Below are 26100 nucleotides of genomic sequence, written 5' to 3'. Positions count from 1 at the left end.
TAAAATGTGAGCCACAATGTTTTATGAAAGATTTAGAGAACTCGCAACTAGAAAAAGCCCAAGTAGGACGCAGTGGGCCTCTGTATGTGGCAGATCAGTGCAAGATGGAGAGACCCCGAAATCTATCAGAAACAAATAAACTTGGGGGCTGGGGTCTGAGTTCTTTGGACTTGAGACCAGCCTGGCTGGTGGGCAGCGGGCGGTGGGCCTCCCTGAATTCTGGATGTCCCACGGCCCTGTGCTTATTGAGCAAGTTCCACTGACGCAGGGCTTCCCAGGGCCAGCTGGGGTCTAAGCCATCATCTGTTTTCTCTTCACATCCCTGGGCCTTTGGCCAACCCACCCTAAACTTTTCTAAGACGAACAATGAAAGCTTTGTTGGTGGAAGGACAACGTCTTTGCAAGCAAGTTGATTTTATAGGCACAGCTACAAATTGGCCTTCTTTTCTGGGTGATTGTAGACCAGGGGGTTTTTCGAGCTTCAGCACTATGGACATTTTGAATTGGATAATTCTCTTCTGTGAGGGACTGTTACATGCAGTGTAAAATATTTAGCAGGATGCTTTTCTTCATACATTTTTTTTTGGCTATGCCATGCAACACGCGGGATCTTTCCTAACCAGGGATTGAACTCTGGTGCTCCCTGCAGTGGGAGCGTGGAGTCTTAACCACTGGACCACCAGGGAAGTCCCTTAGCAAGATTCTTGGTCTCTACCCATGAGATTCGAGTAGCATCTCCCCCCTCACCCCACCCCCAGTTTGCCAAGTGGCTCTTGGGGTGCAAAATAGCCTGTTGTACAGGAAGAGCAGAAGTCACATCCCTCTTCTCTCTCTTCTGTAGCCTCTCCACCACCTTGCTATTTATTCCTGCCCGGGCTCCTGTCTCAGGCCATTGCAGGAGACTCGTCCTGCTCCATCCTCAGCATCTCGACGCCAGCTGCGGGGGCACCAGAAACTGGAGGAGCTGAGCCCTGAGTTTCTTCCAACGTAGAACTGTGGGGCCCAGATTCAGTCATTAGAGGTTCCTGTTTGCCCAAGCAGGATAGGTAACCCCCAGCTTTGTCCTTGGAACTAACTCTCCTCTGTTGGAGTCCGCTGACCACTTCTAGCTGTATTCACTACAGGTATATTTTAGAGGCCGTTTGCAACAGTGTTATCACTTGCCGGCCATGGGTGTGGGGAGGGGGAAAGAGATAGAAGCCGGAAACTGGGACACACCATCCATTATTTCTATCTGACATCTCTCTGACCTTGTAAAATTGGGTGTTGCAATCAGTGTCAGCAGCAACCTTGAAGTGGAAAAGAAGTTAGAAAAGGAACAACAGGATTCCCTGGGGACGGGGGGTGGGGTGGGGGTGGCGCAGGAGGAAGTCTGTGTTGAGGGTGAGGTTGTAGGTTGACTATGGGGGGAGGTCATGGTGGGGTGGTGACCATGGTGGGGTGGTGACCATTGGTGGGGAGGTGACTATGGGGGGAGGTGACCATGGTGGGGAGGTGACCACGGTGGGAGGTGACCATGTAGAGGAGCCACACAGCTGAATTCGGCAGAACAGCCTTGCCTGTGTGTCTGCAGCCACTGGTCACAGTGCACCCCCCAGCTCCGAACACAGGAGAGGAAGGGGTTCAGTCTGGGAAGTCTGAGGCCAGCCCGTCAGGCGGGGCCAGCATTGTTCTGCCTCTGCTTCCTGTGTCCTTTTTCCGCACCTCCTTCCTTGGAGGAACTGGGAGGGAGGAGAGGGTAGAGGTGACGTCTGCAATAACCCTCAGCCAGAGCCTCCTCCCCTTACCCAGACACGCTTGGATTTGTTGAAGGAAAATGTGGGGCCCTCGACCGGGGATAACAAGAACTCTCCTGTGAGAAGAGGAAAGTCGCCAGCATGCCAGACGGGCCCCAGATTCTCCAGGGGCCCCTGGAATATGGCACACGGAGGGCGGATGGACCAGTGGGATGAACGTGGGGTCAGCAGATGCTGGCAGACTCCTCGGCCACTCGCGCAGCCTTTCTAAACCTTGGTTTCCTCCCCTGTAAAAGGCAGCTAATAACGCCCACCTCCTGGAACTGGTGCAAAGGTGACATAGATGCCACCTGTGGAAACGTTCAGAAAACCAGAAGCCCCTGCCTTTTTGTTGGTCCAGCTTTCGACAAGCTGATGCCATGGGCATGGGGTAGCAGTGACCACCACTCCCAGGCCAGTCTCGAGGAGGATGAGGCACAGCCGAGCACAGCCACGTTCCCACCACAGCACATCCCTCCGGGCAGAGCCTGGGTCGACGGAGGCGGGGGGCGGGGAACCAATTTCTGCAGCTTCTGAGCAGGCAGGCGAGCCACCCCTCGCCCTTCAAAGGCCCACGCTCACCTTCGATCTCAAGATCTGTTTCTGAGCTCTCCCGGGCTGGTTTCTCTTTTTCAATGGCCACGGGGGCTTCAGCCTCACAGTAGAGTGTTTCGTCACTGCTCTGCGGTGCGGACACACTGTCGCTCTCATCTGGAAGAAAAACTCAGCTCCTTGATTCTGGAAACGAAAGCCATCAATTGGCCTTTCCCGTGGAGGCCAGCACTGGCCTTCCTGCCCCTCTGTTTTGCTCGACGACCCAACCTGGGTCTTGGCTGCAGCCACTGACTCCAGCCTTATATGACTCAAGCGTGCCCTCAGCCCTGTTGGCGGGCCCTCACCCTTCACCAAGCAGCCTCCTGTGCTAACATCCCTTCGTGTTTTCAGGAGGCTTGCCCCTGTCTCAGCCCCTGGGTTGGGCCAGCCTTGGACATTGACTACTTGCTCCCTCTTTTCCTTCTTCGTGGCTTGGGTGGGGTTCAGGGTCTGCTTTACTCTTTCAGAGAAAGGACGTGTGAGGATACGGAGGCTTCCTCATTGGCAAGCACAGAGGGCAAGGGGCAGGGCAGGTGACTTGGGTCAAATGTAAAATAAAATGGAACACAAGCAGTCTCAGGGAACCAGAGGGCTAACTTGATTCCTAAGGATTTGACCTAGCTTCTCTTCCTTCCAATCCAAATTTATGACTACACAGAAGGAAGAGCTTGCAAATCTCCCTGGGGTTGAGGGGTTGAGACTAATTGCTATGATTAAATACATGAGTCCTGGGATTTCCTCACACCAGTCCCCTGCACTTGCTAGATGGGACTTTTCTGTCACTGGTCCTCTGATCTGGAACCAGTCCTGGGCTCCTTCCTACAAGCCACACACAAAGGTAGGGCTAGTCGTACCATGTCAGCAGGATGCAAAGGTCTGGGGAAGCCAGGTTGCACCACCAGTTGGCCTGTCAGAACTCAACCAATCTATTCTTTAGGTGGGCTGAGCATTCATGGCAGGGGTCACAAGTTTTGACCACCCAGGTTCTAAGAGAGTGGGGTTCCAAATGAGCTCACAGAGATCTGTGTCTTTCTCGGCCCTTGTCCACAGACCCAAGCTCCAACATTTATTTCCCAGCCTGTAAGTCAAGGTCTGTGTGATAAGGGGTGGAAATATTAATAGCAGTGGTCTGACACTTAGAAGACATACAGCAGCTTAGCCATCAAACATGGCCATCAAAAAGTGATGGTGTCTTAATTTCTTCATTACACAATGTTGGAATTTCATCCAACCAGTGGATTGTTGTTAACTGTTGAACTGGCTCTCCAGAAAAAGAAAAAAAGTCCTGATTTGTTAGCCAATGTAGCGATGTAAATATTCCCAACATGGCGGATTCCCAACTACCATCATGATATTAACAAGCTCACAGAAAGAAAATTAAAGTCATCCAGAACTGGTATGAGCTGGTTCTAGCCCAGCATTGCATGCAACTCTCTCGCTCCCTGTTTGGCCAGCCCTGCAGTCATGACACATTATCCCAAATCTATAGAGTTCCAGGAGAGGAAGGAAGAGGGCTTCCGGGCCTGCACGGTCATTAGGCATTACACTTGAGGCAGCCAGAAGGGCCTGAGTGGTGAGACATGGGACGCGTTTTCACCTTTTGTCTCAGGCTCAAGAGGTTCGTCATTGTCCATGGTGCCAGGGCCCTCTCGGGGGTTGCTGCCAGCTTCTTGCCACCCTTCTTCTGCTTCCCTAAGAAGCTACCGGTCCATTCACCTCTGTCTCAAAATTTATGTACCCTGCCCTCACCCAGACAGATCTTAGGTGAGGAGCCTGTAGTTATCTTTCCATGCCAGCAAGCCCTGGGGAGAGTGGGGTTTGGTGGGATGTGCCTGTATTTGACCCCAACTCTGTCTGGGAGAGGGAGCTACTTCCTAGGATCATCGGGGAGAGACGTATAGCTCTATTCCTGGGAGCCCTTTTGAAAGGATGCCCACCCACCTGCAACTTTATGACTTAGGACCCACTTTCATTTCATCTTCAGCATTCCATGACCTCATGCAGTCATTGTGATCCATGAGGGTAGACCTGGCAACAGCGAGCCTCCCGCCCTGGCAGTCATCTTTTCTCTTATGTCCACTGGGGCCAAGCCCAGGCTTGGTTGTGAGTGTGCAGGTGTTGTGGGGAGGTGCCTCTCAGTGGAGTTGTGTTTCCCTCTGAGTCAGGACCAAACCCAAGCCCCTTAGAAAGGTGACCGTGGAGAGCCACCACCATGTTCTTCTCTCAAGGCGGTTGTGCTTCAGGCACAAAATATTTCAGTGATGGGTGAGGTCAGTTTTCTTCTTCCCAGTTCTTCTTGCTTTTTTCTTTCCCCTTTGGGAGAGCATCCTCAAACTTGGAGCAGAAGATCAAAAGCAAAGCACGACAAACATATGTTCTATCACTACAATTGGTTGCAGCCAAAGCATTGTTCAAACTGCTGGGCTGCCTAACTTGAAACCATTCAACCATCATTCCCACGCTTGGCTGTTTTCACATGCTTTGGAGTTGAAGCTCACTTGCATTTTACTGTCAAGAGAATCTGGAGGCGTGTTTGTTCCTTCTTGATAAACTATCAGCACATCAACGGGCAGGTCAGTGACTGGAGGGCTTGGGGACATGAGAATCCCTCTTTGCCACTCAGAAGAATGATGAAGATCTGGGGATGCATGTAGGGAAACATGTTAGAACCTTGAATCAAAAGAAATATGTAAATCTGAGACATGACTCATTCCTCCAGGCATTCATTCTGAAAATTTATGGAGCATCTGTTACATTCAAGGCACTAAGATAAGCACCACAATGGGGAGGGGAATGCAGACATGATTAAGACTTGGATCTTACAGTGTGTATATAATACAAGATAGAAATTGACAGAGCCACTCCTGGGTTGTGAGGGTCCTGGGCAAGTACTTTTGGCAGAGCTCCTGTTAAAGTAAACAATTTGAGTCATCCTAAATCAGCATGACAACATTTCTAGTGGTCCAATCTCCTGTGGTTCTGTGAAAGAAACACTGAACAGGCCAGAGGAAATAATCACCTCCTAGGATAACTTGGTAGGTATGAGCCCTGAAGACTCTAGGGATATCTGGTCAACCCCACACTGGTGCAGAGGATAAGAAAGTGTGGCATTTCTCTCTTAAAGGAGAAAAATGATGACCAGAAAGTATTTAGATCCTGGTCTAAGTTCTGGGTGCTCTGCCTGAACAGTACCATGTGGTCTAAGGTACCACGGGTGAATTAGAAAATTTGGAGGAAGGCATCTCAAATAGCCACTGAACAGAGACACCGCTTACCTGGGTCTAAAGGTAGTACTGGCAATTGATAAAGGTTGTGCTGGGGGGCATTCACGGCCTCACAAAGAGTGATGCTGGAATGGAGTCAGAGGTTTACAAGTGGATTCAGGGGTTTTGCCTAATACAGGTACATGGATAGATGGGTATAAATATAGACATGTGTTATACAGAGATTATTTCTAACTTTACCCACTGAAAGGGGCCAGAAGCAGAGACAACTTAGCAGTGATGAGCATACCAGTGCCCAGATCTAGGTTTCTATTTTCCTTGGAAAGGTGGTTAATTCCTGTGGTGCCAGCAAAGAAGGAAGGGATCAAAAACAAAAATAAAAAAGAAGGGCATGTAGAAAGTGCACAAGAGCCAACCTGAATGAGTTCCCATAGTCAGAATTGGAATTTGAAGAGCAAAATAAATGATAGTATTGTACTGTGACCCAAAGAATAAAATAAACATCTACAATGTTTATTGTAGGGAAAAGGCATTGGGTGAATTAAGTTGTCATTCAAAGCAGCTGTATCATTTTTGAATTCCCACAAGGAATATATGAGCATCAGTTGCTTCAAATTCTCACCAATACTTGATATTGCCAGTTTTGCTTTTGATTGTCATTCTAGTAAGTGTGTAGTGGTACTTCATGGTGGTTTTAATTTGCATTTCTTTAATGACTAATGATGTTGAGCATCCTTTCATATGTTTATTGGCTATTCCTGTATCTTGCTATTTGTTCAGATCTTTCGCCCATTTTGGATTGGACTGTTTATTTTCTCATTGAGTCTCGATGTGTTCTAGATATAAGCGCTTTGTCAGAAATGTGATTTGTAAGTATTTTTTCTCTCAGTCTGTGGTTTAGTGTCTTACTCTTAACAGTGTCTTTCACAGAGTACAAATTTTAATTTTGATGAAGTCAAATCATATAAAAATTATCAATTTTTTTCTTTTATGGATCATGCTTTCAGTGTCATATCTAAACTCTCTACCTAGCTCAAGGTCAAGTAGATTTTTTCCTCTTTCGTGTAAAAAGTTTTATAGTTTTAGCTTTTATATTTAGGCCTATGATTGATTAATTTTTTATCATGATAAAATATACTAACATACAATTTGTCATTTTAACCCTTTTAGGTGTATAATCCAGTGGCATTAAATTTTACTTACAATGTTTCATAACCATCACCACTATCCATTTCCAGAACTTTTTCTATGATCCATTTTGAGTTAATCTTTAGATAAGGATTTATTGTCTTTTCACCACTGCCAAAAATCAATTGACAAACCAAAACCACATAATCAGCATCTAACCAAAATGTACTTTCAGCTACTAGTTTGTGAGATGAGCCACTATGGTGCTGGGAGGTGGGCCTAAGGCACTTAGTGGCTAAGAGGTAAACTGGCTCTACAGTCAATCCACAGAGTGGGGCGAGAGAGAGAGTCTCCGGGGGGAGGGAGCTGTGGTTTTGATCGAAAATGAGTCAACGAGAAAGCCACCCAGAGCAAGGTATGGCCAAATACTAAGAGAATGACTCTTTTCTTCTTCATTGCCAATATTCATGTTACAATCTATCCGTTAGTGGGGGTCATGGCAGAGGGACCCTTTACTATCCTGTAACCATTTATACTGCCCTTATAAATGCTGGTATTGTTCTATGGTCCTTATATTTATTTCAATTTTTCACTCAGTTGTGTCCGACTCTTTGCAACCTCATGCACTATACAGTACTCTTGCCTGGAAAATCCCATGGATGCAGGAGCCTGGTAGGTTGCAGTCCATGGGGTCGTGAAGAGTTGGACACGACTGAGCGACTTCACTTTCACTTTTCACTTTTCACTTTCGTGCATTGGAGAAGGAAACGGCAACCCACTCCAGTGTTCTTGCCTGGAGAATCCCAGGGACGACGGAGCCTGGTGGGCTGCCTTCTATGGGGTCGCACAGAGTCAGACACGACTGAAGCGACTTAGCAGTAGCAGCAGCAGCACTACACAGTCCATGGAATTCTCCAAGCCAGAATACTGGAGTGGGTAGCCTTTCCCTTCTCCAGGGGATCTTCCCAACCCAGGGATCAAACCCAGGTCTCCCGCATTGCAGGTGGATTATTTACCAGCTGAGCCACAAGGAAATCCCAAGAATACTGGAGTGGGTAGCCTATCCCTTCTCTAGCGGATCTTCCTAACCCAGGAATTGCATTGCAGGTGGATTCTTTACCAACTGAGCTATGAGGGAAGCCACATTCAAATTATCTAACAGCTATTAAGAGATACTATTTTTATTCCCATTTTATAGATGAGGAAACTGAGCACAGAGAGGTTAAGTTACTGGCTGAAGGTCACACAGCTAGAGCTGGGATATAAGTGAATTCAGTCTGGCTGCTGCCTCTCTACACTGACCCCCTTGCCATTCCTTGAACATGACAAGGTTGTCCCCCACTCAAGGCAGCTGCTGTTCATGGTTCAGAGGGGAGGGTCTGTGCTCAGGTTATGTATTTCAGGAGTTGGCGAATTAAAGTCTGAGGACTAAGTCTGATCCATTGCTTGTTTCTGTAATAAAGTTCTGTTGAAGCACAGTCGTGATCACTCGTTTAGGTATTTCTGTGCCTGTTTTCATGCTACAATGGTCAAGTCAAGCAGCTGCTACAGAGATCCATGGCCGGCAAAACCAAAAACATTTTCTATCTGGTCCTTTAGGAAAAAGTTTGCTGTTGTGTTTGATGACTGTTAGCACGGGATAACTACTGAAGGTCCTAAATGGAGAGCAAAGGGTCAAGGACAGCAGGCAGAAATCATGCGAGGAGGCGGGAGGAGGAAGCAGAAGCACAGAAAGAAACAGAGCCTTCATTATTAGGTGTAATCATATCCAATTTTATGTAAGGGCTGGTTTTCTTTAAATGGCAACTGTAAATCAAATTGGATTTCAAGTATGTGGGAGACTCTGAAAAAAGGCACTTTCAGAATTATTTTGTAAAGCAAGTAAACCTTCACAAAATACAGAGAAGTTCCCCATTACGTGTCCACTTCTGCAAGTTTGGGTTTTATTATGCTTGGTTTTCTTAGGAACCGGATCTCTTCAGAAAGAAGGATTTCTCATTAATCAATTATTAATGAATGAATGTGTTGAATATCCTGGCACTGAATATCTGTCTGTCTTCATTGGAGAAATGTCTGTTTAGGTCTTTTTCCCATTTTTTGATTGAGCTGTCTGTGTTTTTGGTATTGAGTTGTATAAGCTGCTCGTATATTTTGGAAATTAATCCTTTGTCAGCTGTTTCACTTGCTATTATTTTCTCCCATTCTGAGGGTTGTCTTTTTACCTTGTTTATGGTTTCCTTTGCTGTGCAGTCTTTTTGTTTGTTTGTTTACCATTTTAGACTTTAAAAAAAAATTACTTATTTTTAATTGAAGGATAATTGCTGGGCCCCGGGGACAGAGTGGGAACCTTGTAAAGTATAAAACAGACAGTGACAGTGTTGAACCCAGAGTAAGTGAGGATGTTTCAGAAACAAATAAGGAGGGCTGTGGTCTAGATGTGGGCAGTGGTGTGTCTATAGGCGGGTGGGTGTTAGAGACCTGGAAATGCTTTCTTGGGGAAGGAAGGTCTAGGCTGAAACTTGAAGGTCTGTTAGGCACAATTAGGTGAAGGCAGAGGGAAGGTAGGCCTGGTAGGGAAGGAGAGGTATATGTGGCCGAGAAAAAAGTGTGTAAAAGTCTCGACAGCAAGTTACAGTCTCCAGCAAGGCTGGAGTGTGATTCTCCCTGCAGATGAATTGTGGTGGGAAGGAAAAGCTGAGAGATGAGATGGGAGGTGAGTGGAGGGCAGTAATGAAAGGCCTTTAGTGGTATGCTATGGCGTTTGACTGTATTTTGAGGACAGTGAGTGTTTGCAAAAGAATTTTTGTTTTTGGACATGCTGGGTGGCATGTGACATCTTAGTTCCCAGACCAAGGATTGTTTGAACTTGCACCCCCTGCATTGGAAGCACAGAGCCTTAACCACTGGACCAGCAGAGAGATCCTTCAAAGAGGATGTTTTTTTGTTTTAATTCATTTGGCTGCGTCGGGTCTTAGTTGCAGCCATGAGATCTTTGTTGCAGCACTCAGGATCTTTCACTGCAGTCACAGACTCTCTAGTTGTGGCCTGAGTGTTCCAGAGGGTGCGGGCTCAGTAACTGAAGCACATGGGCTTAGAAGCTCCATGGCAGGTGGGATCCTAGCTCTCCAACCAGGGATTGAACCCAAGTCCCCGGCATTGGAATCGCGGAGTCTTTTTGTTTGTTTGTTTGTTTTTATCATGTTAGACTTTAAAAAAAAATTATTATTATTTTAATTGAAGGATCATTGCTTTACAGAATTTTGTTGTTTTCTGTCAAACATCAAGATGAATCAGCCATAGGTATACATATGTCCCCTCCCTCTTGAACCTCCCTCCCATCTCCCTCCCCATCCCACCCCTCTAGGTTGATACAGAGCCCCTGTTTGAGTTTCCTGAGACATACAGCAAATTCCCATTGGCCATCTATTTTACATACGGTAATGTAAGTTTCCATGTTACTCTTTCCATATATCACACCCTCTCCTCTCCTCTCCCCGCGTCAATAAGTTTGTTCTCTATGTCTGTTTCTCCATTCAGTTCAGTTACTCAGTTGTGTCCAACTCTTTGCGACCGCATGGACTGCAGCACGCCAGGCTTCCCTGTCCATCAACAACTTCCAGAGCCTGTTCAAACTCAAGTCCATTGAGTCAGTGATGCCATCCAACCATCTCATCCTCTGTCGTCCCCTTCTCCTCCTGCCTTCAATCTTTCCCAGCATCAGGGTCATTTCCAGTGAATCAGTTCTTCACATCAGGCAGCCAAAGTATTGGAGCTTCAGCTTCAGCATCAGTCCTTCCAATGAATATTCAGGACTGATTTCCTTTAGGATTGACTGGTTGGATCTCCTTGCAGTCCAAGGGACTCTCAAGAGTCTTCTCCAACACCACAGTTCATCTGCCGAAGGACATTCATCTGTCAATGGACATTAGGTTGCTTCCATGTTCTAGCTATTGTAAATAGAGCTGCAATGAACATTGGGGTACATGTGTCTTTTTTGATTTTGGTTTCCTCAGGGTATATGCCTAGGAATGGGATTGCTGGGTCATATGGTGGTTTTATTCCTAGTTTTTTAAGGAATCTCCATGTCATCTTACACAGTGGCTATGTCAATTTACATTGCCACCAACAGGGGAAGAGAGTTCCCTTTTCTCCACACCCTCTCTAGCATTTATCATTTGTAGACTTTTTGATGATGGCCATTCTGACCAGTGTGAGGTGATATCTCATTGTAGTTTTGATTTTGCATTTCTCTAATAATGAGTGATGTTGAGCACCTTTTCATGTGTTTGTTACCCATCTGTATGTCTTCTTCGGAGAAACGTCTGTTTAGGTCTTTTCCCCACTTTTTAATTGGGTTGTTTGTTTTTCTGGTATTGGGTTGTATGAGCTGCTTGTATATTTTGGAAATTAATCTTTTGTCAGCTGTTTCATTTGCTATTATTTTCCCCCATTCTGAAGGTTGTCTTTTCACCTTGTTTATAGTTTCCTTTGCTGTGCAGAAGCTTTTATGTTTAATCAGGTCCTACTTGTTTACTTTTGTTTTTATTTCCATTACTCTAGGAGGTGGGTATAGGGGATCTTGCTGTGATTTAAGTCATCGAGTTTCTGCCTATGTTTTCCTCTAAGAGTTTTATAGTTTCTGGTCTTACATTTAGGTCTTTAATCCACTTTGAGTTTACCTTTGTGTATGGTGTTAGGAAGTGTCCTAATTTCATTCTTTTACATGTGGTTGTACAGTTTTCCCAACACCACTGATTGAAGAGGCTATCTTTGCCTCACTGTATATTCTTGCCTCCTTTTGTCAAAAATAAGGTACCCATAGGTGTGTGGGTTTATTTCTGGGTTTTCTATCTTGTTCCATTGGTCTATATTTCTGTTCTTGTGCCAGTACCATACTGTCTTGATGACTGTAGCTTTGTAGTATAATTTGAAGTCAGTAAGGTTGATTCCTCCAGCTCCATTCTTCTTTCTCGAGACTCCTTTGGGGAAGCTTGGAGTCTTACTCACTGGACTGCCAGGGAAGTCCTGCAAAGAGGTTGTTTTTTTAAAAAAATCAATTTATTATTTAATTGAAGGATAATTGCTTTACAGAATTTTGCTGTTTCCTGTCAAACCTAGCAGGGTGACCTGACAAGATTCACATGGGAGAAAGGTTGTTCCAGTCACAGTGTGGAAAGTGGATGGAGGGTAGGAGAACGGCCCACAGCAGTTAGGAGTGACTGCAGGGACAGAGAAGACTGACTAAATAAATATAAAGAAGGCTAAACCACCTGGGCTTGGGGACAGAACAGATACAAGAGTGAAAGAAGGGAAGAAAAAGCAGGAGGCCAAGATAAGTGGATAAATGACAGTACCAATCACAAGGCAGAGGACGGAAGAGCTGGGGCAGTGGAGCTGGAGGATGGTGGGGAGGCCATGGCGCAACTTTGTGTGCAATGAATCTTTGAGGTGCATCTGGGACTTCTGTTGGAGAGGTCTACAGGAGAAGGATTTAAGAGTCTATGGCCCAGGAAAAGGGTTAAAATTGTAGATATGTGGGTTATCTGTATATGGATGCTATTTGAAGCTGCTGGAGTGATGAAAATTTCACAGAAGCATTTTAAAGAAGAAGAGAGAGGTCAAGGATAATATCCTAGAAACGACATCATTGAAAGATGGGTGTTCAGAGGAACAGAAATAAGAGGTGCTAGGACAAAATGTCCACAGAGTTGGAAGGAAAATAAGAATATCACAGAAACCTGAGGGAAGAGACTCTTATAAGAAGGGGGAGTTATGCAAATGTATAGAATTTTCATGAAATAATAAAGCACGAAGAGTGTCCATTGAATTTCTCCATGAGGAACGTATTGGGGATTTTGGTGGGGAGTCAGCAGAGGGCTGAGGGTGGAAGCTACAGCTCAGTGAAACGAAGATGAATGAGGGGTGAGGAAGGAGACAGGAGGAGCAAGCAAGTTCTTTCAAGAAGCTTGGCTGTGAGGGAGATATGGGGAGATGGGGGAATGGCTGGAGGGGGACATGGGCTGAGGGAATGTCTCATAATATAGGAGTTATCTGAGTATGGTTACGTGTTGATGGGGCTTCTCTGGTGGCTCAGATGGTAACGAGTCTGCCTGCTGTGCGGGAGACCTGGGTTCGATCCCTGGGTCAGGAAGATCCCCGGAGAAGGAAATGGCAACCCACTCCAGTATTCTTGCCTGGAAAATCCCATGGATGGAGGAGCCTGGCAGGCTAGAGTCCATGGGGTCGCAAAGAGTCAGACATGACTGAGTGACTTGACGTGACGTCATGTGTTGATGGGCAAGAGTTGGGGAAGGAAAGGAGAGGGATGAGCAGAAGGAGCACAGTCTCTGAGGAAGCAAGAGTTGGGGCGGTGGGGAGCCCAAGACGGTGGAGTGGTCAGCACTGTGCTAGGAGGGAAAGAGGAAAAGGTGGTGATGGATGCTGGCCGGCGTGTTGGTGCAGCAACCGGGAACAGAGAGTGTTCACTGAGTGGTTCTAATTTTTTCCTCTCGAGTTGGTAGGGAGATGATCGTCAAAGCAGGAAGGGAAGCAACAAAACAGCAGGTCTGAAAAGAATGGTCATTGTGGAAACAGGAGAGAGAGCGCTAAGGAGAACCACAGGATGGCTGGGGGAAGGTTAAGGGCTAAAGTGAGGCTGCGGACCAGCACACCAACAGCTCTGCTCTGTGCGGCTGGTCATTTTATTCACTGGCACTCGGCATCCCAGGTGTGAGAGCCAAGGAGGAGAATATGGTCTAACTGACCTAGGGAGGTGTCGTCAAAGAACAGTGGGTAAAACAGTTGATATCAGGAAGAGAGTGACTTTTAAAATGGCTCACAGGTTTGATGGAGTTAAAGAACAGATGATGCAGGGGTGAAAGTGAGAGAGGCAGAAAGCGGTGAGGTGATCCACCAAAGTGGGAGGTGTGAATTTATGAGGTGGAGGTGGAGCAGTAGCCAATGATGGCACATCAAGGGTGTCTGGAGTACAGTGGGAATGAGGTCACAAGGAGGTGGTGACAGTGAGCTTTTTGGATTTGGGATGGTTTATCCACATTGATGATAGGAGGACTTTGAGGTAGGGCAGACTGTGAGTCCAGGGCTAGAGTTTTCGGTGAAAGAGGAGAAGTGGGCCTGAGGTCAAGAAAAGACCGGGGTGAAGCTGGCATAAACGTTAATGAGTGCTTGGTACATCGCTTATGCATATATTGAGTGCATGAATCAGGAAAAGCATGAATGAATGAATGCATCAACTCAGACTAATCTGGCACATTTTTCCCAGAAGAATGTTACTAGGAGTATAAGGTTACCAGGGGCTTCTGCATCCTTGAACCAGTCAGTGAGTGAGACAGATGTCTATCATTGCTTGCACTGTAATCACAGTTGGGAATGAATTGTGGTCCCTTGTTCAGAATATTTCTGACATGACGAGGCTGCAAATGGTGTAGATGATACTTGTAATTTCCCTTTGACTGGGGAGGCCTGAGGCTGCACTTTTCCCGATCAAGTCTCCTTGGATCTGCAGTTATGGCTTGCTTAGCAAAGCTACATTATAGTCTGGAAGACCCTCATTTCTGCCCAGAATTGTGGAATATGACACTAATGTTAGCAGTAGCCATAGCTGTTTTTGGCCTAAACTCAAAAATATATATATAATAATAAACACTGAGAACTTACCCTGTGTTGGGCAATGTGAGGAAACTGAGGCTCCAAGAAGTTAGGTAATTCCTCAAGCAGAGAGAGTCAGAGCCACGATCTGAATCGAGGTGGTCACACTCCAAAGCTTGTGATGCTTTCCAACACAGCTGACTATGGATCAGGAAACAAAAGAAGCCAGCCTCACTTAATTGGCCTCAGGAAAAGTCTCTGAAAGAACATGGCATCAGTTGGCCTGACACATTTTGCCCACATGTACATTGAATAGCCCAGCTGAGGGTAGGTCCTTTAGCAGAGAACGTGTGTTAGGATAACTTGGTGAGTGTTTAAGGGCCCCATATCTGACCTGTTAAATCAGAGCCCTGGGATAAGGGCTTTAGGAAGTTGTATTTTAAAAACATTTGCAAGGGCTAAGGGAACCATAACTTTACAAAACTTAGTCTCCAGATAGGGCTTCCCAGGTGGCTCAGTGGTAAAGAAACTGCCTGCAATGCAGGAGACCCAGGTTCCATCTGTGGGTCAGGAAGATCCCCTGGAGAAGGGAATGGCAACCCACTTCAGTATTCTTGTCTCCATGGAGAGAGGAACCTGGTCGGCTCTAGTACATGGGGTTGCAAAAAGTCGGACACAAATGAGCCACTAAATACATGCACACACAGGGTCTCCAAGATAAGTGCCTTGATTTAGGATCTGATTCGGAACTTCAACTTTAGGTAATTATTGGGACAAAATGGAAGGACATGCAAGGAAGGTTTATTTAAGCACATATTAAGGAAGTCAGTCTGATTTGGGGAGCTCCTTAGGTAGTTATATGCTAGTTCCTAAGAGGCTTCCCAATCTTCAGATTACCCCAGCGGCCTCTGCTTCATCTCTGGAAAAGGTAAGAGTACAGGTTGCACGAAGGCACATGCGCCTCTAGAGCTAAGGGGCCAGGGTGGGAAGGCCACTGTACTGACTCCTCCTTCCTCCTTCCAGCCCTGCAGTGTTATGATGTATCCAGCTGGTCCTGGATCTGGTGACTCTCCAGAAGGCTTTCCGGAACAACCAAGGCGTCAGTCCCAAATCGGAAATCACACGGCTCAGACACTGGGTACTGAAACCGGGGGTACTGAATGGTCCATCCTTCTTTACAGTGTAGTCGGGCAGGAGATGGAGAGTGGGAAAGGGGAAGACAGGATTAAAGAGGTCTGGGTAGCACAGAACTGGGGGAAGAACTGGCCTGCTTTTAGTGACATATATTTTGTTCTGTCAACAAGGTTTATCTGGTCCCTACTATGTACCTGGCACTGTTATAGACACCCGGAGGAAAATGAACCAACCAACCAGACTCAGTCTGGTTGCCTTTGTGGAGCGTTCACCGCCTCCCTTTTTGGCTTCCTTACCAATGGGACAGCCCCTTTCTTCCAAATTACGGGGGAAAGGGCCCCTTTGGAACAGGATGAGGCAGGAGACAAAATCGTATGTGCTGAAGCAAGGAATGGACTCGTTGTGTGACCTAAATCTGAGCTGGAAAAGAGAGTTAAGAAAAGGAGAAAAATGAGGAAGAGTTTTCTGTCTCCAATGTAAGCTGAGAAGGGCAAGATCACAGAAGTCATGCTGGGTGAGGCCTTAAAGAGACAAAGTTTAGCCCCTCATTTTACAGACATGGTAACCGATGGAAGGAATGGTTAGGTGGTGCACCCAAGGTGGACACCCAATCAGGAGGCAGAAGTGGGAATAAAACCGTGGACTAGTAATAATACTACGGGGCCTGCAAGGAGGGGTTTAATGTGAAATCCCGGAGCACTTGCTGCCGCTGCCTGGAGCCAGGCCCTGCCGGCTCCTCTCGGTTGCTTTGGGAACTGGCTCCCAATCTTGGCCCTGCGAGCCCAATAAAGTTGTTGTTGAAGCGCAGCGGGGTCACGTGATCAAGGCCGGGTAGGCGGGCGGAGCCGGAGAGGCGGGGCGCGGAGCCGGAGAGGCGGGGCGGAGCCGGAGAGGCGGGGGGGAGCCGGGGCGGGGCGGAGCCAAAGAGGCGGGGCGCGGCGGAGCCGGGGCGGGGCGGGGCGGAGCCGGGGCGGGGCGGAGCCGGGGGCGGGGCGGAGCCGGGGGCGGGGCGGAGCCGGGGGCGGGGCCGAGCGGAGGGAGACCGGCTCGCCGCGGCGGTGAGGAGGGGCGGCGGGCGCGGACACGGGCGCAAGCGGCCGGCCATGATCGCTTCGTGTCTGTGTTACCTGCTGCTGCCGGCCGCGCGCCTTTTCCGCGCCCTCTCAGGTACCGGTCCCGCGTCCTGAAGGGCGGGTGCCAAGCACCCGGGTCTGCCTTGGCGGGGCCCCCGCGGGGTCTGGGGCGGCGTGCGTTGCGCGGCCGGCCTCACGACCGGCTTATCCGGGACTCCGTGAGGCCCAGGCCTGGCCGGCGACCCTCGTGGGCGGCACCCCTCCACCCACCCACTTTGTCCTCACGCCGGAGGCCTAGAGGCGTCGGGCCACAGTTACAGCGTGGAGGCGGCCGGGGGAGGGGCAGGAGCCCCCCCCCTCCACTTACTGGTCTCGCGGGCGCGGAGAGGTTCCGGGGCCCGCTGAGTCATTTCTTGGGGGGCCAGGGAGGGTTGGCCCCATTGGAGGCCGAGGCGAGTGCCCGAATTCTCCGTGGACAGGGGCCCTTCGGCTCTTGAAGTGTCTGTGGACTGAAGACCTGGACTTGCCTTGTCTTCCCCCTGGGTCGACTCCACAGTCGCCTTTTCCAGCCGCCTCTCTGCGGAGTCTTTGGTTGAAAAAAAACAGATGCTCAGAATCCAGAGACACGTTGAAACCTCATCTTTGAAGCAATTGTTCTGTGCGCGTAGAGATGTCGTGGGTGGAGGCAGTGCTCAGCGGCTGCTTAGAGAAGAGTTACTGTTTAACTTTGCCAGGGTTTGCCCGCGCACCCCATTCCTGGCCTTTGACTTTCCCGAGGTTCTTAAGAGACCATCCGTTCCTCTCGGAGATCCCCCAGAACTGGACTTCTCTCTGGCGTTTTAGGGGACAGGACAGACTAAGAAGGAGTTTTAGAGTAGAATAGAATAATTTCTATTTCTTAGAAATAGGTCCAGCTGTGTGCATTCTGTGCTTTTCCTTTTTGGAATTTTACGTAGAGTGTGTGTGCACGCGCGTGCATGTGTGTAATTTCTGTTACTTTGTATTTCATATAAAACACTTAAAGTGTGTACATGTATGTTTGTATCTGCCCACTAAAATGCAAGGTGCAGAAAGGCAGGGCTGTCACTTCTGCTCACTGTATCTACTGCTAACATACTACCCAGACTATAGTAGGCACTCAATTCAGGAATCCGAGGAGGAACTCCACAGAAGCCATTGCTTTCAGAGGACCATCGCATATTCCTCTAACCATGTTGCTGCCATTTCTTGAGCTTTGCCAGTGTTCGTAATGGCAGCCTTAGTGACCTATACTTGGTGATCTCTAGTCCAGAGGTTTCTTGACCAGTAGCCAGAGTTTTGGCCGCCTTCCCACCCATCGGTGTGGGCCTCCCCCCACCCATAGGTACACACATATTAAAGTAGTCCCATTTGTATTTGATTTGTGCATTTGGTTTCTACAGATTTTCTATTTTTAGTAAAAGAATTCTTCTGCTGAAAAACACAAACCACCACCAATCAAAACCTAAATTTGAAAACTAGTAACCTCTCACATATAAATCAAAGAACTTCTGCCATTTGGTGTAAATAGAGGATGTTTCAAAGGCCAGTGAATTAACGATTCCCTGAGACTAAAACCAGCACCCCAGCACATGGGTTTAAAGCAGGGTTTCCCACTCTCAGTACTATTGACATTTGGGGCTGATAGTTCCTTGTGGAGCTATCTCTCTCACTGTAGGATGCTCACAATCTCTATCCTACAACCACTAGATGCCAGTAGCATCCCCACAGTTGGAATGACCACTGTTTCTCCAGACAATGTGGAAATGTTCTTTGAAGGCAGAATCACCCCTGGTTGAAAACCACTTTGAGGTTTGAGGGACCTAAATCCACATAGGCCATAAATAAGAATGTCTTTCAACATTTGAACCATTTTGAAGTTTTTCTTGCCTTAAAAAAGGAACTGATGAAATGTGTCTCCAGTGATGGAGGGACATCATCCATGTCACTTGGATGATATAAACAAGTGACTTAGTGTGTGTTGGTTGGGGGACGTTTTGTTTGCACCACAATACTGTGCTTGGATTTTTGGGGCCTCTAATTTTAGAGTTTTTCCCACCTACTTTCTTTTGCCTGTTGGCTGTCATTGTGGCTGCTGTAGCAGAGAAATGGCAGCTGTCTCTTGCTGTGAATTGTTGGCACCTTCTGATTTGTAGCTTCTAAAGTGCTATGGGGAGAAGGCAATGGCACCCTACTCCAGTACTCTTGCCTGGAAAGTCCCATGGACAGAAGAGCTTGGTAGGCTGCAGTCCGTGGGGTCGCAAAGAGTCGGACACGACTGAGCCACTTCACTTTCACTTTTCACTTTCGTGCATTGGAGAAGGAAATGGAAACCCACTCCAGTGTTCTTGCCTGGAGAATCCCAGGGACGGCGGAGCCTGGTGGGCTTCCATCTATGGGGTCGCACAGAGTCAGACACGACTGAAGTGACTTAGCAGCAGCAGCAGAGTGCTATGGAATGGGAAAGCTGATAATGATATTTGTGAAGATTTATGAGTAGAATAAATAGCTTTGAGAGGAAGACCCAAGGCCTTTGCTAAAAGGTAGATTGTCCAGATTTTGAGACACTCTTTTTGTCTACTTTCTGTTGGAATGCATTCATAGACTGGGAAACTTACAGAACTAGGAAAGCTCTTGAGGATTATCCAATTCACAGTTCCCTTGTCCTCATTTTACAGTGAAGAGTAAGTCTATCTCACAAGGGGCATTGTCCAAGGTCACACAGTTTTGTTCATTTCAGTGCTGGGCCATAATCCACAGTTATGATTATGGTCAAGTGCTGGCTCCAGTGTCATGTGGGTCTTAGGACCACAGAATTGAAGTTATTAGGATTCTTAACCTCTAGACAAAAGGAGTGTGGTTATATGTGACCATGTCTGCTCTCAGTTGTATGGGATAGCCATTCTTTCATTCATGCATAGAGTATTTATCAGATCCCTACCATGTGAATTAGTTAATACTTGTAAAGTACTTAGAACAGTGACTGGCACATAGTAAGCACTTGGCTCTGATGATGATGATGTTCCAGACCCTAAAATGGGCAGGTTCAGTGATGATAACAACGATGAGCACAGTGAATGATTCTTGCTTGTATGGGACTTATTGGATTTCCTGTGGCTCAGTGGTAAAGAATCTGCCTGCAGTGCAGGAGACCTAGGTTCTATCCCTGGGTCAGGAAGATCCCTGGAGGAGGGCATGGCAACCCACTCCAGTATCCTTGCCTGGAGAATCCCATGGACAGAGGAGCCTGGTGGGCTGCAGTCCATAGGGTCGCAAAGAGTCAGACACGACTGAAGTGGCTGAGCATGCACGCACATGGGACTTATATCAGAAGTTGAGAGAGGAGCGTGAGTTGAATGATGCCATCATCTTATAACATAGTATTTTGGCTTTCTTTTTAGATGCTTTCTTCACATGTCGAAAAAATGCCTTCCTGGCAAAGAGCTCGTCCCCCCAGGTAGAAGGCGACTTTGCCATGGCCCCTCGGGGCCGTGACCAGGAGGAGTGTGAGGGCCTGCTGCAGCAGTGGCGAGAAGAAGGGTCGAGCCAGGTGCTCTCAACTGTGAGCGACGATCCCCTTGTAGATAAGGGACTCTCTGAGAGCAGCCTGGCCCTCCTGATGGATAATCCCGGAGAACAGGATGCTGCTCTGGAGGACAAGTGGTCCAGCAGGCAGCTGAGTGACCTGCGGGCAGCTGAGAACCTGGAGGAGCCTTTCCCCACGGTGCTAGGAGAGGAGGAGCCACTATTGGAGGTCGAAGGCCCAATGTGGGCAGCAGTGCCCGTGCAGAGCGGCCCCCAGTACACAGACTGTGCCATCCTCCCCATGGGTGCGCTGGCCACAGAACAGTGGGACGAGGACCCCGCGGTGGTGGCCTGGAGCATCGCACGGGAGCCTGTGTCCCAGGAAGAGGCTCCCATCTGGCCCTTTGAGGGTCTGGGGCAGCTGCAGCCTCCCCCAGTGGAAATCCCGTATCACGGTGAGTCTTGACAGCCGGCTGAGCGAGCCGGGGCAGCGGTCGTCTCAGAGGTGGGCAGAGCCATTGCTAAAGAGAAGGCCCTTTTGTATGGAGCTCTGCTGCCGCATTCTGGTTTTCTGAGACTTGCAGCGGCAAATCCAGAGGGGCCTTAGAGGTCATTTCATCCAGCCCTGTGGCCTTTTGAGATGAAGTCATCAAGGCTCGGAGAGGTGGCAGGGACATGCCGAAAGTCACATAGCTAGGTAGTGGTAGAACTGAAAGCAGGCCCTAGTTCTCATTCTCTGCGTTATTGATTCTCTGGAGGTGACCTGGGATAAGGGTGGAGAGCTCTCAGGGCCTCCGCTCTCTCTACCCCGACCAGGATAACTCCATTTTTATCTGTGTTACGTATTGGACTTCCATTAAAATTTGGAGAATGAGTGCTATGCCTCACATAGGTTTGCAGTCTACTCTACAGCTAGCTCCCTGCTTGAGGGGACATAGGGGACACATTACAGTTTCTGGTTCTGTAGGCCCTTCTAGGTGTAGAGGTCAGAAAACAACCAAGGCTGAGATTGCTCTAGAAATGTCTTTAATCTCAGATGACTGTTAAGCGCATTCATCTGAGTGATTCCCCAGAGATCCATGGCTTTATCAAAAGTGAGGAATTGCTGGCCATGTTTAGTGAACTTCAGTGTACTAAATACCAGGTACTATGCTAGGTACTAGGGATACAGGGGTGAACAGACCGAGATTGTCCCTGCCTTCGTGGAGCTTACTCTCTGGTCTGAGGCTGTCCTTAGAGTGTTGTTCAGATCACCCCAGAAAGGGATGGATGACGGAAAATGAGAAAGGGAACTTTGTCACAGTATCACTGGGTCAGGAGTAGAGATGGTAGGCCCTGTGGTTGGCATGGCCTCAACCATGGACCTCTTCTTCCCAACCCCTTTGCAGAAATCTTGTGGCGAGAATGGGAGGATTTCTCCACTCAGCCAGATGTTCAGGGCCTGGAGGCAGGGGATGGCCCTCAGTTCCAGTTCACTCTGATGTCCTATAATATCCTGGCCCAGGACCTGATGCAGCAGAGCTCCGAGCTCTATCTGCATTGCCACCCAGACATCCTCAACTGGAGCTATCGCTTTGCGAATCTCATGCAGGAATTCCAGCACTGGGACCCGGACGTAAGCGAAGGCGGGTGGGGAGGGTGGGACGGATGGGGATGTGCCATCTTGCATTTGCTCTGGACCCTGGCTGTTTCCCCGTGCCCTTAGAAAAATGAGTTCACCCACAGTTGTTCATGTGATTGGAGTCCGGCTTAGGACGGGAGCTTGCTGCCCGGTGTAAATGAGTTTTGGGCAGATACTAAGACGCCTCCCCGTCGGTGCACCCTCGCTAGCACCTTTAGGCAGGGAGGGAGACTTGAGGGATTCAAGGAGCAGGAAAATCCGGTTTCACTTGGGGCCTGTTCTTTGCTGGAGTGGCAATCGGGGAAGAGTCAGCCCCCAGGGGAAGTGTCAGTGTGGCCCAGCTCGAGAGACCCACGGCAGCTTCCCACGTGGCTTCAGCGCCCGCTCCTAGGGTGGGCGTCGCACTGCGGTGCCCTCCGTGGGGCACTGCAGGTGCTGGAGTGACTGGTCTCTGTGTTGTTTCCCCAGATCTTGTGTCTCCAGGAAGTCCAGGAAGATCACTACTGGGAGCAGCTGGAGCCCTCTCTGAGAATGATGGGTAATGCTGCTCCCTGGCACGTGTGCCAGTCTTTTTGCCTTCCACCCTGCCTGTCCTCTCCTGGATGCACCATCTCTTTCATCTCAGTAAACCCTCAGTCTCACCTGTGAGCTAGCTCCCTCGTGTGGAGTAGGAAGAAAAACAAGAGTCCTGAAGTTTTAAAGTGGTTCTGACATACATTGCCATTTATTTACATCTGTTTACCAACCCTCTGAGGCTGAAATTATTATACCCATTTTATAGGGAGGAGACTGAGGTTCAGAAAATTTGAGTGACTAGCTCAGAGGTCACAAAGCTATAAATAAAAAGCTCATAGCTTGTGGAGCCTGGACTCCAACTTGTCTAACCCTGGAGTCCATGCTTTTCCTATCACACCCTTCTGTCCCTCCTTCCCCTTCTAGCCACGCAGCCGTCTGGTTACCACTGTAAGGGAACCTCTGCAGAGCCCAGGGATGGGTCAGGGCAAGAGCTTCCCCATATTGAGCAGCAGGAGGGGTACACTGGGCTCACACACCTGGGCTACTGCCATTGGTTGGAGGGATACAGGGTTTGAGGACTCTGACCCATCTCCTTGGCGGTTTGTTCTTTGCAGGCTTTACCTGTTTCTATAAGAGGAGGACTGGGTGTAAGACAGATGGCTGTGCTGTCTGCTACAAGCCCACGAGATTCCGTCTGCTCTGCGCCAGCCCTGTGGAGTACTTCCGGCCTGGCTTGGAGCTCCTCAATCGGGACAACGTGGCCTTAGTGTTGCTGCTGCAGCCGCTGGTCCCAGAAGGCCTGGGGCAGGTCTCGGTGACCCCCTTGTGTGTGGCAAATACCCATGTCCTGTACAACCCACGGCGGGGCGATGTCAAGCTGGCCCAGATGGCCATTCTCCTGGCTGAGGTGGACAAGGTGGCCAGGCTGTCAGATGGCAGCCACTGCCCCATCGTCCTGTGTGGGGACCTGAACTCCGTGCCTGACTCGCCTCTCTACAACTTTGTCAGGGACGGAGAGCTCCGGTACCACGGGATGCCAGCCTGGAAGGTGAGACTGGAGCGGCCACCGCAGGGTTGGCTTAGAGGGGGTTGGGGTGTCAGCATGCAGGGCTGCTTCTGTGGCAGGGACCTCAGAGACACCTGTGCTGCCTCCCTCCTGCTTTATCTTGTCCTGTTGATAGCTCTGGAACCCACGCCTGGAAGTTAGGAGCTCGTGAGTGCCTGTGGTATATTGGAATCCTTTCCATTTTTATCATTAATTTATGTTTAGTTTACAAGTACATGAGTAAATGCATAGATGTACACATCTCTGTGAGGATTCAAGCATTATTACGCTACTCTTAAGGGGAGATGTGGGAAATGCAGGCTCTTTGCTGCTGCTGCTAAGTTGCTTCAGTCATGTCCGACTCTGTGCGACCCCATAGACGGAAGCCCACCAGGCTCTCCCGTCCCTTGGATTCTCCAGGCAAGAACACTGGAGTGGGTTGCCATTTCCTTCTCCAATGCATGAAAGTGAAAAGTGAAAGTGAAGTCGCTCAGTCGTGTCCGACTCTTCGCGACCCCATGGACTGCAGCCTACCAGGCTCCTCCATCCATGGGATTTTCCAGGCAAGAGTACTGGAGTGGGGTGCCATCACCTTCTCCGAATGCAGGCTTAAGCCTGCTTTATTACCTGCATTTCCCACGTCTCCCCTTAGAGTCATGTAATAACTGTTCAGAGTTTGGTGGTGTTCTTCCAGGTCATTTTCTATGCATTTGCAGTGCTCCCTAAACTACTGTGGTGATGTAACTGTCATAGTCTCCATTTATTAAGCACTTACTCTGTGCCAGATGCTGTTTTAAGCATGTTATGTATATTAACTCATTAATTTCCACAAGTTCTATCATTGCTTCTATTTTATAAATGAGAAACCTAAGGCATAGAGAAAGTTAGGTCATTTACTTTCTCTGGTTTGTGCAGGTCGTTAGTGGTGGAGCCTAGATTTGTAATCAGGTGGTCTGACCCCAGGGCTCCTGCCCTCCAATACTATGCTGAGATTGCTTCTAATGGCTGATATCTAATCTATTGTATGTGTTTATAAACATATATTACTGTATATTTCATTTTCTAGCTTTTTTTTTTTTACTCAACAGTGTACATACATATGTATCTCATTCCTATTGACTGCTGAATCTTTGTAACATAGCTGTATTACAGTTTTATTGTGGTTCATTTAGCCCTGCTGAGGAGCATTCAGCTTGCTCTGATTCCTTTATATGTCACTTAGTCTTCTTGCTTCTCTCTTTTGCCCCTGCTGATCGAATTTGTTCCTTAACTTTTGGCAAGGCACAGTGGAGAAAGGACATAAGATGACTGAATTATTGTCGAGTCCTTTGGGCTTTTATTTTAATGAGGTTACTCAAGTGCCAGTGATGTCCTGGTTGCCACATGCGCAGAGGAAGGCATTATCCTGCCAGGAGGCTGCTGTTGTTACCAAGGGGCTCAGGGAATGAGAAGTAGACTTGAGAAGGGCCTGCCACGTGACAGCTGCCATTAAGCAGCGTGATTCAGAGCACTCACCTGGAAGCCAGACAGTCCTGCATTCAGATCCCTGCTCTGCGACCTTGGGCAAGTTACTTCCCTTCCGTGAGCCCCACTGGCCTCATCATACCCTGGGGAATATAATGAGACTTACTTCTGAGGGTCTTCTTTGGTGGATTCATTAAAATAATTCACACAAAGTGTTCTCCGGTTCCTGCTTCAAAGGGAGCAGTCAATAATTGGTAGTGGTGATTGTTGTCAAGATTCTTAGTCGTCTGTGTATTATTATCCCATTCAATAGGAGAGGATGTTGAACCCAAGAGATGTTAACCAACTTGCCCAAAGTGACACAGCTAGTAAATGGCCATTCAGTTGAAGGTGTGCTTTCCTTCTGATGGCATACTGAAAATGTTTGTCCTTCGCGGGCAGAGAGATTATCTCCCCAGCACATAGCTAGTGTCTTGCACATAGTTGGCATTCAAATATTTGTTGTTTATAAATGAAATAAAGGGGATTTTGCTACACGCACTGGAGATGTGCAGATGACTGATGCTGCCGAATGTTTCCCCTACTACGTTCTGTCCACTCTCAGGCTCTCATGGGCTTTAACCGGGGATGGTGACGTAGATACGGTAAAGTGCTTTGGTGCATTTCCCATTTGGTTTGACCCTGTGATTTCCCAGTAATGGGCTTTAGATGCTAGACTTCGATCCAGATGATCCAGAGATCCAAATAAACCTTTTTCCATGGCAAATTAAAGCCCCTGAAAGCAGATACTCCCTGGCAGAGTAGTGTAGATTTTTCCGAGGTGAAATTTAGGGGACCCTATGTTTACATGGTTCTATTCTCTTTGTTTCACATACCTTATTCTCTTTCCCCTTATTCCTGTCTTGTGGACACTTCGGTGTTTCTAATTAACAAAAAATAATTTTAATTAGTTCCTTATTTTTAACTTTCCCCTGAGACTGACGTGTTTTGTACGTAGTGTGTGACTGTGTGTGTGTGTGTATGTTAGTCCGCATGTCCCTGAACATGGGCTTTTCTCTTTTTCCGTCTCAGATTCCTCATTCCTGTCTGCTCTTTCCTTGTAGGTATCTGGACAGGAAGACTTCTCCCATCAGCTTTATCAGAGGAAGCTGCAGGCCCCACTGTGGCCCAGCTCCCTGGGCATCACTGACTGCTGTCAGTATGTCACCTCCTGTCGTCCCAAGAGCTCAGGTGAGCACATGCCATAGTCTTGGTTGGTTGTCCCTCCCTGCCCATTTTGGGAGAAAGCTGGCACCTCCTTGACAAGAGGAAGCGTAGTTCCCTCAGTTCTCTTAGCACATTCCTTTATATTTTTCATCGTCCTCTCGTGGTCCCC

General features: G+C 48.1%; 2 protein-coding genes across 28 annotated transcripts in view; one reads left to right on the top strand and one right to left on the bottom strand.

The window, feature by feature from the left end:
* LRRC74A (leucine rich repeat containing 74A) overlaps nucleotides 1-4334 on the bottom strand; it is a 50483-nt gene extending 46149 nt beyond the window's left edge. For 8 of the 14 annotated variants that reach the window (XR_014059316.1, XR_014059317.1, XM_081509361.1 and 5 more), the window contains exons 1-2: nucleotides 3967-4334; nucleotides 2358-2486 (exon numbers count right to left, since the gene is read on the bottom strand). Coding sequence is in view for 6 of the 14 variants with exons in the window: in XM_081509361.1 (XP_081365487.1) it covers nucleotides 2358-2486; nucleotides 3967-4003 (166 nt within the window). In the remaining 8 variants the exon portion in view is untranslated. Of the gene's footprint in view, nucleotides 1-2357; nucleotides 2514-3223; nucleotides 3359-3966 lie in introns of those variants that run through there. The other 6 variants (XM_081509369.1, XM_081509373.1, XM_081509368.1 and 3 more) reach the window with 3 other exon arrangements.
* The window catches only part of ANGEL1 (angel homolog 1), a 64610-nt gene that overhangs the window by 26434 nt on the left and 12076 nt on the right, over nucleotides 1-26100 (top strand). For 3 of the 14 annotated variants that reach the window (XM_081509354.1, XM_081509353.1, XM_081509357.1), the window contains 6 exons: nucleotides 15353-15467; nucleotides 19956-20534; nucleotides 21468-21694; nucleotides 22169-22238; nucleotides 22831-23264; nucleotides 25829-25955. In XM_081509354.1, coding sequence (XP_081365480.1) covers nucleotides 15365-15467; nucleotides 19956-20534; nucleotides 21468-21694; nucleotides 22169-22238; nucleotides 22831-23264; nucleotides 25829-25955 — 1540 coding nt within the window. In that variant the 5' untranslated portion in view covers nucleotides 15353-15364. Of the gene's footprint in view, nucleotides 1-4441; nucleotides 4943-6373; nucleotides 6463-15352; nucleotides 15483-15633; nucleotides 15978-16486; nucleotides 16631-19955; nucleotides 20535-21467; nucleotides 21695-22168; nucleotides 22239-22830; nucleotides 23265-25828; nucleotides 25956-26100 lie in introns of those variants that run through there. The other 11 variants (XR_014059314.1, XM_081509359.1, XM_081509358.1 and 8 more) reach the window with 6 other exon arrangements.

This window comes from Giraffa tippelskirchi, chromosome 7 (genome assembly GCF_054371585.1).
Source record: "Giraffa tippelskirchi isolate mGirTip1 chromosome 7, T2T-mGirTip1v1.2.pri, whole genome shotgun sequence".
In the NCBI taxonomy this organism is placed as follows: domain Eukaryota; kingdom Metazoa; phylum Chordata; class Mammalia; order Artiodactyla; family Giraffidae; genus Giraffa; species Giraffa tippelskirchi.
This window is presented reverse-complemented; position numbering and strand designations above follow the sequence as displayed.